Raw genomic sequence first — 16,550 nt, 5'->3', positions numbered from 1 at the left:
GCCAGTGCCCACCTCGCCTTCTTTCCGAGGGAGCCGTATTGGGCCAGCCTCCTGTGGGCCCGCCTCCCTGACCTGTGTCTCAGGACCCAGGACCCAGGACTCATCCCGCCAGATGGCATCTTAAGCCGGGACCAAGGTTAAGGATTGGGCTCGGTTTGAACACTGGCTCCTTGGCCGACCTGCTGGCTTCTCCGTGCATCCAAAAATCGGGGCCAGTGACGGCAGCAGCTTTGCAGAGGAGATAAAGGATGGGCCAGAAAGCTGATAGCAAAACAGTGTGACAGCTGCTGTTCCTCCACTGTCACTAGAGTTATCTTGGCGGCTCTGATGGGACTCTTAGTGTTATTAAGCAGAACGGACCCTGCATCCTGCCCCCCACCCCCCACCCCCCGGGAACTGTCTTCCTGAGACCTGGAGCCGTACAAGGCTTGGGGGCTTCTCCAGCTCCTGGGATCAGAGTCGTCTTCGGTGGGAGGACAGGCACACAGCAATTCGTACCTGCTTCCCACCCCGGAGTTAGAACTCTGCTCATCGTCCTCCCCCCGCCCGGGGTGTTCAGAGGGTACACGAGTGTGACAGGGCCACCATACCCAAGTACCACATTCTGGGTGACTTAAACACCAGAAATGTATTCTCTCGCGGTTCTGGAGGGTAGAAGTCTGAGGTCAAGGTGTCGGCTGAGGCCTCGCACCTTGACAAGTAGATACCTAGATGCCGTCTTCTCCCTGTGTCCTCACATGGTTATTCACCTGCTTGTCAGTGTCCTAATCTCTTATAAGGACACCAGTCATATTGGATTAAGGCCCACCCTAATGACCTCATTTTAACCTAATTATCCTGTAAAAGACTCTGTCTCCAAATGCAGTCACGTTCTGAGGTCCTGGGGGCTAGGACTTCAACATGAATTTTGGGCGGATACAATTCAGCCCGTAACACTCAGCCGAAAGGAGAAACGGGTCTCACAGTGTGAATAGGACACGTGGTGACCGTTCTCTCTGGGGCACAGATGCAGAGCCAGGTGGACAGCAAGCAGAGGGGGCTGTGGGAGCCCAGAGGATACCCTAATCCACCCAGTCTGGGGGCAGTCAAGAAGGGCTTCCTGGAGGAAGGGGAAGTCTGAGTTGAGAATGGAAGGAGGAGTCAGGAGCACCTGGGTGGCTCAGTCAGTTCAGTGTCTGACTTCGGCTCAGGTTGTGATCTCGTGGGTCCTGGGTTTGAGCCCCGCATCGGGCTCTCTGCCGTCAGTGCGGAGCCCGCTTCAGATCCTCTGTCCAGCAGCACCCCCTTGCCCCTCCCCTACTCACACTCTCAAAAGTAAACATAAAAAAAAAAAAAAAAGGAGTCAGGGAAGGGAGGGAGGGAGGGCACCTGGACACAAAGGCAAGAGATTGAGACGGAGCAAAAGAGATATTAAGGGGTAATAAAATCTGAGAGCCACACGGGGCCTCTGGGGGCCCAGGGTGAGGATTTGGCCTCTGCTGGTGCAGTGGGAAACTACAGAAGGGATGTGAGCCAGGACAGGTGGGGACCGCATCTAACGCTGGTGAAGAGGTTCCGCTGGGAGGGGTGCCAGGGGAGGGCGTCTGGGTGGGTGGGTACAGCGCCCCCCAGTGGAGCGTTGCTTATTTCCATTCTATCACCTCGGGATGTGGCCCGTCCAAGACTGGGACCGGGAAGGCATGGGCAGAGGCAGGACGCTCAGGACGCTTCCTCACCAGCCCTGGAGGACGTGGCCCTGATTTAAGCCCCCCTATCCTTTTGAGAATTCGGGGAAATCTAAGGACATTTTTTTCCCCAGAAAAAATCGCACACGCAGTTTTGCAGGTGGGGCCTTGGAGAAGCGCTGAACACTCTGACCCCGCAATTCTGCTTCTAGGGTTTACACGAAACTCCCACCAGGGCGGGAAGATGCACAGGGTCCGTCGAGGGCGTGGGGTGCGGGGTGGCGGTGAGACGCCCGCCCTGGAGGCGCGGCTCCCCGCCAGGCCTCGGCAGGGAAGCCTTTTAACTGGCCGAGCCAGAGCGGGAGGGAGATAGTTTCACAGTTTAATATTTAAACTCGCTTTCCGGGGGGAAGTCGCTTAAGCAGGTGAGCACTGCGAGCACCAGGGGGCGCTGTGGCCCAATTTTTCGGTTTCTTCGCACTTTCCAGTCTGCGCCTGGAGTTTGGGTGGCCCTGGCTGGAAACGACAAGAAGTAAGCCAGCGGTGACTCCGTGCTTCCCCGCAGCAACAAAACTGTTGCTTACACCGGCCTCTGCCCCTTATCTGTACCTGGGAGATGCTGTAACGTCTCCCACTTAAGGACATTTTGATTCAAACAAATATTCACAGACCCCTCTGGGCCACAGCAGCCAGCAGTGTCAGGCCCTGACCGTGTTGCAGGCATCATGCCAAGCCCTCTGCAGGCATTACTCAGACTTCTCAAAACCTTCCTATGGGAATACTATCCAACCTCCCTCTCTCTCCTTTAACAAGGTCCCTCCGTGACTCCACTGGCTCCCTCAGCCACAGCAAGGCTGGACGTGCTGCTGTCTCTCAAACATACCACGCTGTTCCAGCCACAGGGCCTTTGCACCTGCTGTTCTCTTTGCCTACAATACTCTTTCCCCCAATCTCCATATCCCTCCCTCCTTCTCGTTTTAGCTCAAATGTCACGGTGCCTTATCTCCTCAGGACATTTATCCCAACTAGGACATTTTGGGGTTGTCTTCCTGTCCTGGGGAATGGCCCCCATTCTGGATTTGGCTGGCTGCTTCTCCGTGACCCTATGCAACTTGTTCCTTAGCGTCTGTCCCCACCATCCCCACCGTGCGGTTTCCTTGGTCAACAGGTGGTTAGCACGATAGCCTAGATCAGCTTAAGCTGTAGGTGAGAATCCTCTCTCCCTGGTGGAGCTGGATACTTGTACCTTCTCAGGGGATCCATAATGTCATGATGCTTCAATTGATCTGTGGGTTGGGGGGAGTGGGGCAAATGCCCCCTTGTCCCCACCAGTTCTCCCCATAAAGGTGTTAGCTGCTATGAAGTCTCAACGCCTGGACCCATGATCTCTTGAGGCTTATTTCCAACCTTATTAATCCTTCCACTGGAATTAGCTGGGATCCTTCTCAAATGACCTTTCCCTCGGCAACTAGTTGGACATAGAAAGCCACAGAAAGTAACAACCTGATACATTGTCTTCAGTATTCTCCCCAGGATCCCCAGGAGGCAGCAGGATCTGAGTTTATCAGGGAGGTCTGGGGTGGAGACAGACCTCAGGGTGATGGACGGTCACATTGTAAGCAACTAGGAAGAATCCAGGAAACTCTGGCTGCCTTAATGATGATCATCATAATAATACATTATTGATACAATATTATTATTATTTAACACTCTAATGGGGACCAGCCCTGGGCAGGCTAAGAAGGAGGGCCCTACAAAGGGAGCAAAAAAGGATTTATCAGGCTAACATCAGCGCTTTGGAGGGTCTGAGGGCCCGCCCCAGACGAAGTGAGGACTAAGGTTCTCAGCATCAGAAATGCACCGAGTGGGAGTTCTCCACCCTTGCCGTGCCCGGGGGCCTCTTCTAGAATAATACCTCATCCAAGTCATACAAGGAAGGGAAAGGTTTGTGGTCTCGAACTTGCTCAATTTACAGCAAACATGAGGCTCCAGGGCTCGCTGGAGCTGCCAGCTGGGCAGGAGGGGTGGTGGCCACTTGGGGACAGGCAGGACCCCCGCAGAGGAAGGGGCAGAGGAAGGAATGCCCCACGCCTTCACCTTGCTTGGTAGGAAGGGGCTCCGTGGCCCCAGCGCAGGAACGAGAAGTGAGTGTGACTCAGTGAGCCAAGGAAACCTCCAGGCAGGGAGGCACGTCAAAGGAGAATATCTGTTCCACGGGAGCCCAGACAGTGAGGAGGCGAGGCGAGCTTCCCTTTTCTGTTGTTATAAAGTTACTCAAAATCTTAAAACGCAAGTTAACCAACAGCTGCCAAGAATATTGTGAAAAGGCATCTGGAGTGAAGAAATTGTCTTGTGAGTGGGAAGTTTCTGCTCCAGCGGGGGCCAGAGACGGACGGAGTCATCAGGGCTGGGGTGCCGGTGGGGACAGGACAGGACGGGGAGGTCCCGGCTGGGGCTCTGCCCCACCCCCCACCCCCCACCCCCTGCCTCTAGTGACCACAGTGCTTTTTGAGACCACTCAGAACCTCAATCCCTGTCGGCAGCTGGGGAAATTCTGGGGAAAATAATGGAATAATGGTAAGGAAAGGCAACACATACGAAGCAGTCACTCTGTGTGGTGCCCCATTCTGGATGGTTCTGCAGATCCATGTGAAGCCCCGCTTAGTGAGTCAGAAGGAGCAAGACAAACACTGTATGGTTGCCGTCATGTGTGGACTCTCTCTCCCTCCAACTTTACTGAAATGTAATTGATATATAACACTGTATAAATGTAAGGTGTACAAGGTAGTGATTTGATATATGGATGTATTGCAAAATGATTTCTGTAATAGGTTAGTTAACACATCCAACCGCACACATAGTTACCGTGTGTGAATGTGTGTGTGCGTGTGTGCACGTGTGTGGTGAGAACTTTTACAATCTATTCTCTTATAAGGCAGTTTGCAGCACTGAGCCTGCTTGGGATTCTCTCTCCTCCTCTCTCCGCCCCTCCCCCCTCGGAAAAAATAAACAAACTTAAAAGAATACATATACAATACAGTAATGTTAACTGTAGTCCCCAGAATTTATTCATCTTCTAGATGGAAGTTGGACCTTTTGACAACCTTCACCTTCACCCCTCCCCCCGAACCGCCTTGACAACCACCTATCTGTTCTTTTTTCTGAGTTTTTTTTTTTTTTTTTTTTTTTTTTTTAAGATTGTTGCATGGGGGACACGTGGGTGGCTCAGTCGGTTAAGCATCTGACTTCGGCTCAGGGCATGATCTCACAGGTTTGCGAGTTCGAGTCCCGCCCTAGGCTCTCTGCTGTCAGCACAGAGCCCACTCCGGATCCTCTGTTCCCCCTCTCGAAAATAAACAAACATAAAAAAAAAAAAACAACACCTTCCTAGAGAATGGGACACTATTTGCTGCACTTTATTACTCTCCTCTGTTTACTTTGGTAAACTGTCCAGTGTCCAGATGAGCGTATGACGTTTATGCAAGATAGCGGGAGGCATTTTCCACAGCCATAGGGTGCCAGGGAAAGGTAAAATGGTTTAGGACTTTCTATGACCTGATTACAGCTGTTAAGGAATTTTCTGTATTTTTAGGACTTTTGGAGGACCTTGCAAAACGATCATCTTTCACAGCCCCAGAGTCGATGAGCATAATGAAACTAACATTTCAGTTGCTTTTCCTTATAAAAGCTATTTTAGGGGCGCCTGGGCGGTTCAGTCCGTGAAGCATCTGACTTCAGCTCAGGTCATGATCTTGTGGTTCATGGGTTCAAGCCCCGCATTGGGATCTCAGCTGTCAGCGCTGAGCCCGCTTCAGATCCTCTGTCTCCCTCTTTCTGCCACTCCCCCACTCTCTCTCGCTCTCTGTCTCTCTGTCAAAAATAAATAAGCACTAAAAAAAAAAAAAAAAAAAAAAAGATTGAAGGGCGCCTGGGGTGCTCAGTTGGTTAAGCGTCCAACTTTGGCTCAGGTCATGATCTCACGGTCTGTGAGTTCGAGCCCCATGTCAGGTTCTGTGCTGACAGCTCAGAGCCTGGAGCCCGCTTCGGATTCTGTGTCTCCCTCTCTCCCTGCCCCTCCCCTACTCTGTCTCTCTCTCTGTCTCTGTCTCTCTCTCTCTCTCTCTCTCTCTCTCAAAAATAGATAAATATTAAAAACAATTAAAAAAAAATTAGTATGTGAAATCTAAAAAAGCCAGGCTGGATGGAGGCAGTTTCTACAAAACTCTTTCTACCCCCCTGACTTTGCTCTCCACGCACCCCCTCCCTGGTCCATGTACCCCACTCCCCATGGCTTGGGTGGGAACATGCCTTAGTTAAAAGGGAAGACTTTGGCATTGGGCAAATCTGAGCCTGAAATCTCCCCTTTGAAAGTGATCGACTTCACCCAGGTGAGTTTTCCTGTTTTGCAAAACTTCACATGGCTGCTTGGAGAATTGGGAAGGCAGTCGTAGGGAGCGCGGGGGGCCGTGGTGGAGGCGAGGTGTGGAGGCTCCGGCCAGATGAGACCTCCCCTCTATCCCCTTATATTCATATTCCTCAGCTGAAGGGGGGGGTGCAGGTTGCTCTGTAATCGCCCCCATTTTTTGATTACTCTGCATGAGTAGGAATATGGGGGACATTTATTTTATAAACTTCTGTATTCTTGGAATTCCTTTTATTTTTTTTAATTTTTTAATTCCAAAAAATTTTTAATTTTTATTTTTGAGACAGGGAGAGACAGAGCATGAGTGGGGGGTGGGGCAGAGAGAGAGGGAGACACAGAATCCGAAGCAGGCTCCGGGTTCTGAGCTGTCAGCACAGAGCCCAACTCGGGGCTCGAACTCACGGAGTGCGAGATCATGACCTGAGCCGAAGTCAGCCGCTTAACCGACTGAGCCACCCAGGTGCCCCTTTGAATTCCTTTTTAAATACGGATGTTTTATTTGTCATTTCTTTTTAAAAATTTTTTTAACGTTTATTTATTTTTGAAAGAGAGAGAGACAGAGCGTGAGCAGGGGAGGGGCAGAAAGACAGGGAGAAACAGAATCTAAAGCAGGCTCAGCTGTGCTGACAGCTCAGAGCCAGATGTAGGGCTCGAACTCACAAGCTGTGAGATCATGACCTAAGCAGAAGTCGGACACTCAACCAACTGAGCCACCCAGGCGCCCCTTCTGTCATTTAACAGAAAAAGAAAAGCTGTAGGAATATTCTCTTTTTTTATTGTTATTATTATTTTTTAAAGAATATTTTTTTTAATTTTTTTTTCAACATTTATTTATTTTTGGGACAGAGAGAGACAGAGCATGAACGGGGGAGGGGCAGAGAGAGAGGGAGACACAGAATCGGAAACAGGCTCCAGGCTCTGAGCCATCAGCCCAGAGCCTGACGCAGGGCTCGAACTCACGGACTGTGAGATCGTGACCTGGCTGAAGTCGGACGCTTAACCGACTGCACCACCCAGGCGCCCCTATTGTTATTATTTTTAAAAAATTTTACAGAGAGAGAGAGAGAGAGAGAGCTCGAGCAAGAGGGGGAGTAGGAGGGAGAGAGAGAATCTTAAGCAGGCTCCACACTCAGCACAGAGCCTGACACGGGGCTCCATCTCACGACCCTGAGATCATGACCTGAGCCAAAATCAAGAGTCAGACACTTAACCGACTGAGCCGCCCAGGGGCCCCTACCCTTCTTTTTATTTTTTAAGGAAAGCGTGGACAACTTGCTGTGTGACCTCAGGCAAATCACTTAGCCTCTCTGAGCCTCAACAACCCCTTGTGTCGAGATAATAACCTCATCTGCCTGACAGGATGCTGGTCACATGTGTAAATTTCTCCACAAACAGTAGATGGGATCACCTCAGAGCTCCCTGAGGAGCCTCCACGATGGAAAATATTCCGGAAGGAGGCAACAGGCCCAAGGGACCGAGCCAGGGACGCTGGGAGGCGGGAGTAGGTCTCTGCAAAGGATAATCTCAGGGAGTTAACACTAGAAAGCTTCACGATCTTTACCACCCGGCCTCCAGGCTCTCTCTGTTCCTTGCCCCAGGGGACAGCCTGGCCTGGTCAGCTCCTGCCAGAGCCCACAGCTTATCGTCTCCAAACCTGTGCTGTTTGCTGGCCGCTGCTTAGACTCCCCCTTCTGCCCTGCAGTCTCCCCGCCCGCCCCACCCCTCCCCCACCAGGTCAGAAGCGTTTATAAATGAAGCCAGGCTCGCCAGCTCTCGCTTGAAGAAATCGGGCAGCCTTCCGAGGCTTTTACTTTCCTGTCATTCATGCGGGACAGGAAGCAAGTGTCAATGATTCTTTCCTGATTTGGCTCAGCCACCTGTCAGCTCAGCTCTGTCACCAGAACAGCAAGCTGTCTGTTGCCCAGGGAGGCGAGCAACCAACCGGAAGCTCATGTTGCTTCTAGAGGTCAGTTCCCCAGGCTCCGTGCCTGCAAAGCAATCCTTCAAGGGCACATGTACAGTAACCGAGGCGAGCACAAGCCGCTAACAGTTGTGAATATTTCCAGGATCTGCTGCCCCACCCAGGAAAACCAGTTGTACGGGGCACAAAAGTCCTCTCCGTCGGCAGTAGACTTCAGGACACAGGTTTCCTTCAGATTGTTGGGAAACTCCTTTTTTTCCAACCATCATTTAAGTTAGAAGACTTTGGTGCTGGGGGCGCCTGGGTGGCTCAGTCGGTTAAGCGTCCGACTTCAGCTCGGGTCATGATCTCATGGTTTGTGAGTTCAAGCCCCGCATTGGGCCTTGGGCTGACAGCTCGGAGCCCGGAGCCTGCTTCGGATTCTGTGTCTCCCTCTCTCTGCCCCTCCCCTGCTCACACTCTGTCTCTCTCTCTCTCAACAATAAATAAACATTAAAAGAAAAAAGCATTTGGTATTGATAATCACACAGCTCTATGCGTTTGTGGAAACTCATAGACCTCAGTAAAAAGGATGAATTTTACTTTATGTAAATTACACCTTATTTTTCAAAGAGACAATGCTTGGGAAAAACAAAACATTCGTGCTGCCTGCAGGCATATATGTTTGCAAAATGCATCCAACTGAATGCTTAAGATAGATGTGGTTTATTTAAAGAAAATCATACCTCAATAAAGTGTGTGATTGCCATACTATACATTTTAAAGGCCTGGCTCTGGAATTTTATTTGATAGCATTTGATGCAAAATTGAGGCCACTAGAACTCAGTTTCATTGATAGAAATCTGGGGGGTGGGTAAAAAGGGGTGGCTTGGTCGCTTAAGTGTCTGACTCTTGATTTGGGCTCTCTCCTCCTCTCTCTCTGCCCCTCCCCCTCTTGAGTTCTCTCTGTCGCTCCCTATCAAAATAAATAGATAAAAAAAGGAAGTCAGGGATAATGAAAACATTTTCTCTTTTTTTAAGATTTTTTTTAACGTTTATTTTTGAGAGACAGAGAGACAGCGTGTTTGTGTGTGGGCGGGGGAGGGGGGGAGAGAGAGAGGGAGACACAGAATCTGAAGCAGGCTCCAGGCTCTGAGCTGTCAGCCCAGAGCCCCACGCAAGCCTGACGTGGGGCTCGAACTCACAGACCCAGAGATCATGACCTGAGCTGAAGTCAGACATTTAACCGACTGAGTCACCCAGGCACTTCTATCTTCTTTCTTTCTTTCTTTTTAAATATTTATTTATTTTGAGAGGGAGAGAGAGAAAGAGAGAAAGAGAGCCCATGCATGAGTGGGGGAGGGGTGGGGAGAGAGGAAGAATCCCAAGCAGGCTCCGTGCTATTAGCATAGAGTCTGGTGAGGGACTCATCCCATGAACCTTGAGATCACGACCTGAGCCTAAACCAAGAGTCAGATGCTCAATCCACCGAGCCACCCATGTGCCCCTTTTCTTTTTTTTTTTTTTTTAACTTTGCCTTTTTTTAGTAATCTCTACACCCCACGTGGGGCTGGAACTCACAGCCCAGAGATCAAAAGTCGAATGCTCTTCCCACTGAGCCAGCCAAGCGTCCCGAAAATATTTTATTTTTCTTTAGAGACAATGAAAAGGCCTGTGGCCCTTTCCTGTTCCTTAACTAAGGGTTTTCAAACTAAGATCCCAAGGAATCCTAGGGGTTCCTCATACTCCCCCTGCTTTTCACCCAACCTGAAGTCAGAGCTGCCTACTTCTGTGCCCCTCAAAAGCTTTTACCTGAAAAGTTCTGAGACCAAAGGGTTTGAAGAAACAGAACTCTCAAACGATGACTTTTGCTGCCTCCTGAGTCACCCTTGTGCCCAAGCCGTGTCTGTCCCTTCAAGGAAGGGAGCCCGTGACATTGCTTATCCCAGCCAAGCTCTCTGTCTTCCTGCCCCCCTAGTTTTCTTTCAGTTCCTCAAAGCTGGTGCGCCCTGTCCTTCCCCAGGGCCTTGGGACATGCTGTTCCTTCCACCCAGAAAGCCTTCCCTCACTGGTTCTTTTGCGTAACTTGTCTCATCCTCTGATTTCTTCTCAGCCATCTCTTCCTCCACAAACCCTCCCTGGATTCTTCCACTGGGGGCCATGTTCTTCTTTTTTTTAAGTTTATTTATTTTGAAAGGGGGAGAGGAGGGGCAGAGGGAGGGAGAGAGAGCGAATCCTGCATTGTCAGCGCCGAGTCCGATGCGGGGCTCGAACCCATGAACCGTGGCATCATGACCTGAGTCGAAATCAAGAGTCAGACGCTCAACCAGCTGAGCCACCCAGGCGTCCCTTGGGTGGGACATTCTAATGTCAGAAGTTCTCCCAGAACCGGGTTCCTGTCCTTCAGGGCACAAGTGACTGGTGGGGGTTGAGGCTGACTGAGCACTCTCTTGGTGTCTGTCTTCTTCCGACAGGGCAAAGTGCATGGCGGGGTGGGAGGGGAGGGGTGTCCCCTTGCTCCCCACCACACGCACGTGCATAGCGTCACATCTGGCACATAGTAGGTGCTCAATAAGCATCGCCTATACTTTGGCTCGTGTACACGGCTGTTTTTACATAGGGATTTCACACACACCTATCACTTTCACCAAAATACGACATACAGAAAGACACGGGTGCGGATCTGAGCGTAAGCTCAAATTTTTCACTCCGTTCCCAGAAACCCTCCATCTGCCCTTTTCTCATCAGACTCCCCAGGAAACTTCCATCCTCCAACAGCATAGATTCGTTGTGCTTTTTTTTTCCTTTCTTCTTTTTTTGGTCCTTTTGTTTTTTTTTAATGTATATTTTTCAAATTTATTTTTTAATTTTTTTAATGTTTATTTATTTCTGAGACAGAGATAGAGCATGAGTGGGGGAGGGGCAGAGACAGAGGGAGGCACAGGATCCGAAGCAAGCTCCAGGCTCCGAGCTGTCAGCACAGAGCCCGGCGCGGGGCTCGAACTCACGAACAGTGAGATCATGCCCTGAGCCGAAGTCGGTCGCTCAACTGGCTGAGCCACCCAGGCGCCCCTCAAATTTATTTTTGAGAGAGATCGTGTGAACAGGGGAGGGACAAAGAGAGAGGGAGACAGAGAATCCCAAGCAGGCTCCATGCTGTTAGCACAGAGCCCCACGCGGGGCTTACACCCACGAACCGTGAAATTTTGACTTGAGCCAAAACCAAGAGTTGGACACTCAACCAACTAAGCCACCCAGGCACCCATTTTTGGTCCTTTTTAGTATATGAAATTGTGTGGTATATTCTTTTTTGCGTCTGGATTGTTTTTACTTTTTACTTTTTTTTTAATGTTTATTTTTGAGAGACAGAACATGAGCGGGGGAGGGGCAGAGACAGAGGGAGACACAGAATCTGAAACAGGCTCCAGGCTCTGAGCTGTCAGCACAGAGCAAGGCTCGAACCCATGGGCTGTGAGATCACGACCTGAGCCGAAGTCGAATGCTTACTTAAACCAGCTGAGCCACCCAGGCACCCCTGGCCCAGATTCTTTTGCTCACAATTATAATGGTGAGAATCTTCCAGACTGTTGCATATAGCTGCAAACGATATAGTGTGATCTCTCATTCATACTCATTTCTGTTGACCGGGGTGGGCAATTTTTTTTTTTTTTTCCTGTAAAGGGCCCGATATAGCCAGGTTCACCTCTGTAGGCCATAGAGTCAGTCTCTGTCACAACCTCTCAACTCTGCCACTGACCTAGGAAAAGCAGCGTCAGATAATCTATAAAATAGTGGCCATGGCCACGTTCCAAGAATGCTTTATTTATGAGCGCTGGGATTTGAATTTCATATACGTTTCATATGTCACTAAGGATTACATTTTTTCCCCCAACGATTTAAAAATGTAAAAACTCTTTGGCAGCCCCCCAAAGAGTTAAACATAGAATTGCCATATGATCCAGCAATCCCACTCCGGGGTATATACCCAAGAAACCTGAAAGCAGAGATTCAGAGATGTTTATACACCAATGATTACAGAGGCATCATTCCCGACACCCAACAGGTGGAAACAATGCACACGACAACTAACAGAAGAATGGGTAAACACAAGGTGGCCTGTATACAGAGGAATATTAGCCATAAAAAGGAATGAGGTTCTGGGGCACCTGGGTGGCTCGATCAATTAAGCGTCCGACTTCAGCTCAGGTTATAATCTCACGGTTCGTGAGTTCGAGCGCCCAGTCAGGCTTTGTGCTGACAGCTCAGAGCCTGGAGCCTGCTTCGAATTCTGCGTGTCTCTCTCTCTCTCTCTCTCTCTCTCTCTCTCTCTTTGCTCCTACGCTCACGCTCTGTCTCTCTCGCCCTGAAAAAATAATAATTAAAAAAAAAAAAACGCAAAAAAACCCAAAACGTAAAACCATGCTTAACTCCTGGGCTGCACAGATATAGACAGTGGGCCAAATCTGTCCCATGGGCTGTCGTTTGTCACCATCTGTTGCGGATGGTTCCATTGAAGGAAAATAAACCATGAATGTATCCATTCCATTGCTGATGGGCGTCCGGGTATGAACCTCCTATGCAGTTCACACACGGGGAGGTTATTTTGGACATGCCTGCACTCCCCACCCCTGCATGCAAACTCCCAGCGTCTGGAACCAGGGCTTCTGGAATTATGCCCCAGGCACTACCTCCTGGACCAGCCCCAGCCCGGATGTGACAAGGGGGGGGGGGGGCTCTTGAATGGGGAAACCGTGGCAGGGGGAGAGGGGGGCAGGGCTTCCCACCCCTAGGCCCCTGGAGTCTGGCCGGGGGGCTTCCTCTTGGCCCCGGATATGGGATGGGAGGGTCAGGGGGCCAAGAAACTTTGCCAAGACAGGAAGCTCCACATTCAGAAGCTTTAAAGAGGGACATGTGGCAGGGGCACGAAATCAGTGTCCGAGATTTGGCCTGCTGAGTCCATCCAGAGGGTAAGTGACGGCTGCCCGGAGCCCAGCCCTGGCTCAGCCCAGAGCCCCAGCCCGAGGGGGCCATGGCAAAGCGGGGACTCCAGCTGCATCCCCCACAGGGACCCAGGGTTCCATATCCCTCCTGCTCTGTAGGCCCCATCCTCCCCGGACCCAGCTGTGGGCGTCTTGGTTCCCTCTTGCAGTGCCTGCGGAATGAAGGCTCTTCCCCTCCTCCTCCTCCTCCCTGTCCTGGGGCTGCTGGTGTGTGGCAGGTCTCTGTGTCCGGTGGAGGAAGCCATCAATGAGAAGATCCAGGACGGCACCCGCTCAAGTGAGGACCCTCAGCAGGGGCCTCAGAAACCCCTTTAACTCCTGACATAGAGCCACCATGAAGCCAGCCCTAACTAGAACCAAACCTCACCCCCAGACCCGACCCAACCGCAGCCCCCATGCAGCTCGGCCTTCAGCAGAAGCCCCAAATCCTCCTTCCTCTAAAACACTCATGAGAGCCTGGGAGGCGGTGAGCTGCCCGCCCACGGCTCTCGCTCTCCACCAGGGCCCCCTCCACCAGAGCCCCCGACCACCTGGGCCTTCCTCCAAAGCGCTTTCCAGACCCCCTGGGCGGGTCTCCAAACCACCCCGGCAGCATGAGAGTGGGGGAGGGGCAGCTTGGTCTCATTCGGTCCCTTCTTCTCCCACAGTCCTTGAGACAATAAGGACCATCGGCCTGAGCTGCCGAACCGTCACCTCCAGGGGTGACTTGGCCACCTGCCCCTTAGGTGAGTACAGAAGTCCTTTGTCCAGGCTCTCAGTTATATTCCCAGTACCCCGTACCCCCTCCCCCTAAGACCAGCCTCTATTTCTTTCCCTTTAAAGGTTTCTTTATTTTGAGAGAGACAGAGGAAGGGAGGGGCAGAGAGAGAGAGGGAGACAGAGGATCCCAAGCAGGCTCCAGGCTCAGCAGGAGCCCAACGCGAAGCTCGATCCCACAACCCTGGGATCCTGAGCTGAGTCCGAGGTTTAACCAGCTGAGCCCCCCCAGGCGCCCCCAGCCTCGGTTGCTTGAGTCCACTTCCCTGGAGTCCTGGTCTGCAGTCCCAGCCCTCCCCGCGCCCCAGCTCCGGGACCGCATTTCCTTAGGACACTGGAGAGTCCAGGCCCCCCAGCCGCCGGCCTCCCTGCCGCAAGCACTGCGGCCCCCATTCCCAGGTGTTGGAGCCGCCAGCCCCCTCCGACCCCCAGGCCCGTAGCCTCCGGCTCGGGGCCAAGCTCCCTCCCCTCTCGCCCGCAGGCTTCGCCGTCACCGCCTGCACTTGTGGCTCCGCCTGCGGCTCGTGGGACGTGCGCGCCGAGACCACCTGCCACTGCCAGTGCGCGGGCATGGACTGGACGGGGGCTCGCTGCTGTCGCGTGCAGGCCCCCGCCTGAGGTCGCCCGAGCGCGGCTCGGGCTGGGGGGCGTGGCCAGGCCTCAGCGGGGCGGGGACGGGCTTCAGATGGGGCGGGGCTGGAAATAAACCCTGAGAAGACGACGGCGAGGGGCTGGGCGCCCCGCTGTCTTGCTGAGGTTTGGGGGAGAGAGCTGGCGTCTCCGAAAAGAGCGGGGCACGTAGACGCTGGAGGGAGGCGGTGGCCGGGGGGGCGGCGCCCGTGGCTGTCTTCTGGCCATCCCCCTCTTGCCATGTTTGTCCCCACCTCTGCCTCGGAGAAGAGGGCCTCAACTTCCTCTATAAGGACACTCACACCCAAGGAGCATGGCCTCCTTCGGGAGGGGAAGTGGGTGTTACCTTTGAGGCCACTTTGACGATCACCCTCGGGTCTCTGGCCTTCCAGGAAGGCGCTGGTTCATTCTGCCCCAGCCCCCACAACGAGGCTTCATCGGGGGTCTAGGTCTGGACGGCACGGGGACCCCCGCCCCGCCATCCCTCATACACTCCAGGCCCCCCAAGCCCCCAGTAGCCCCAGGGTCAAGGTGGACCCCTGAATCACGTCTCAGCCCAGAGTCCTGAGCCCCCGTCCGTCACTCCCCAACCTCATTGAGGGTTCCTCAAGGCACAGGCAAAGCCAGGCCGTGGACAGGGAGGAATCTCCACCGGAGCCGGCTGAGAACTCTTACCTGAGGCCACGAACCGCGAGTTCACGTTTTCACACTTGCAGGCGCAGTTTCGAGGGGTTAGTTAACAACCCGCGGTATATACACCCTCACGGACACTTGAATATGAAAACAGAGTGCAGGGTACTTGTCTGCTCTTTGGTGTATCCCTGGCGCTTCAAAGAGAGCATGTCACATAGTAGGCACTCAGGAAATGTCTGTTAAATAAATAACCACATACACACGTGGATACCCCACGCAGGTGCACACCCTCCATGTCCAGACACAGTTACACATGGCCATGTACACACAGTACACAACCCAGTTACTATGGTCACACAGGGATACACCATGCCTACACACACACACACATACACACACGTAGGCACAAGGAGGCACCCCTGAATCACAAAGGTGTGCCCGTGGAAAGAGGAGCATAGACACATAGACATATTTAAGCCCTGGACAGAGTCCGCATCCCAGCCTGGAATGACAGCGATCTCAGTCTGAATTCTGACCCAGAAGATGAGTCACGTGTGACCCCTGCACAGCTTCCTGGGGGCACAAATCTGGTGATTCAGAGTCCAGTTCCCTGGGACTCCTAATCCTAATTTATTATTATTATTGTTATTATTATCAAATAATAATCCTATTAGTTAAGATAGCTTTAAATTATCTTAAAACCCAGTCCCTTGAAAGACACAGACTCAGACTTCAGAACACTGGGTGCCTGGTCTTGAAAGGGACCCCGGCCTCAAATGTCACAGTCCCCAGCAGCACGCTCCAGGGACTTGGGAATGGGCAATGGGGTGGGATCCTGGTTTTCAAGATGTTTTGGACTCTCCTTCTACCGCCACCCACCTCCTACGATGCCACAGCCTCCTGTCTGCTCCTGGTGGCCATAAGCTGACATCACAACACTCCTGTTGCCCCTGGAGCCCACCCAGACCCCAATCCAGAGGTTCCTCTCCTAGGTCCTCCCTCCTAACCCCACGGCGGCCATGGGGTTGAGGTGGGACCACTGAGTCAGAAGTGTGTTGAGGAGGAGAGAAGTTGAGTCTAGTACCTGGCCTGTCCCGCCCCCTCACTCATGTGGAAGGGGGTGCCCTCCTTTGTCCCCAGATTCTGATCAGAAGGCGTCTTTACCTCCAAGTCCCACTCAATCGCCCCCCTGTATCTGGACCCCAAGAAGGTACTCTTCAGAGAATTCACTTCCAACACAGTCATTCTCTGTCCCACAGTGCACACTTGGACAGGCAAGCTCCTTTCTTAAGCCTCCATTTCCTCATTTGCCAACTGTCCAGCCCCCTGAGGCAGCCAAGATTGGTCTAGTTGCAAGTGCCACAAATGCCACTTCAAACTAGTGTGAGCAAAAGTAAAAGGAAATTTCTGGGTTATGTAACTGAGAGGCTCAGGGTAGAACAATGGATTCAGGTATGGCTGGATCCAGGTATCAGATGATGCCTCCAGGACCCGACTGCCTCTCCGGTCTGCTTTCCTCAGTGCTGGCTTCTCTCTCAGCAGGT

At 52.2% G+C, this 16,550-nt stretch overlaps 1 protein-coding gene across 2 annotated transcripts; it reads left to right on the top strand.

Annotated features, from left to right (window-relative positions):
- The first annotated feature begins 12,751 nt into the window (after positions 1-12,751).
- Positions 12,752-14,464, top strand: RETN (resistin). Of its 2 annotated transcripts, none has more exons than XM_023244723.2 (4): positions 12,752-12,954; positions 13,087-13,264; positions 13,635-13,712; positions 14,225-14,464. In XM_023244723.2, exons 2-4 carry the CDS (start codon positions 13,147-13,149, stop codon positions 14,359-14,361), a joined length of 333 nt encoding a protein of 110 aa, XP_023100491.1. In that variant the 5' UTR covers positions 12,752-12,954; positions 13,087-13,146; the 3' UTR covers positions 14,362-14,464. The 2 variants fall into 2 exon arrangements, with proteins under 2 accessions (XP_023100491.1, XP_023100492.1); XM_023244724.2 differs by having other exon boundaries at positions 12,753-12,954; positions 13,137-13,264.
- The last annotated feature ends 2,086 nt before the right edge of the window (positions 14,465-16,550 follow it).

Source organism: Felis catus, chromosome A2 (genome assembly GCF_018350175.1).
Source record: "Felis catus isolate Fca126 chromosome A2, F.catus_Fca126_mat1.0, whole genome shotgun sequence".
Classification (NCBI taxonomy): Eukaryota; Metazoa; Chordata; class Mammalia; order Carnivora; family Felidae; genus Felis; species Felis catus.
The sequence above is the reverse complement of the archived record's forward strand: the minus strand, read 5'-3'. Positions and strand labels throughout refer to the sequence as shown.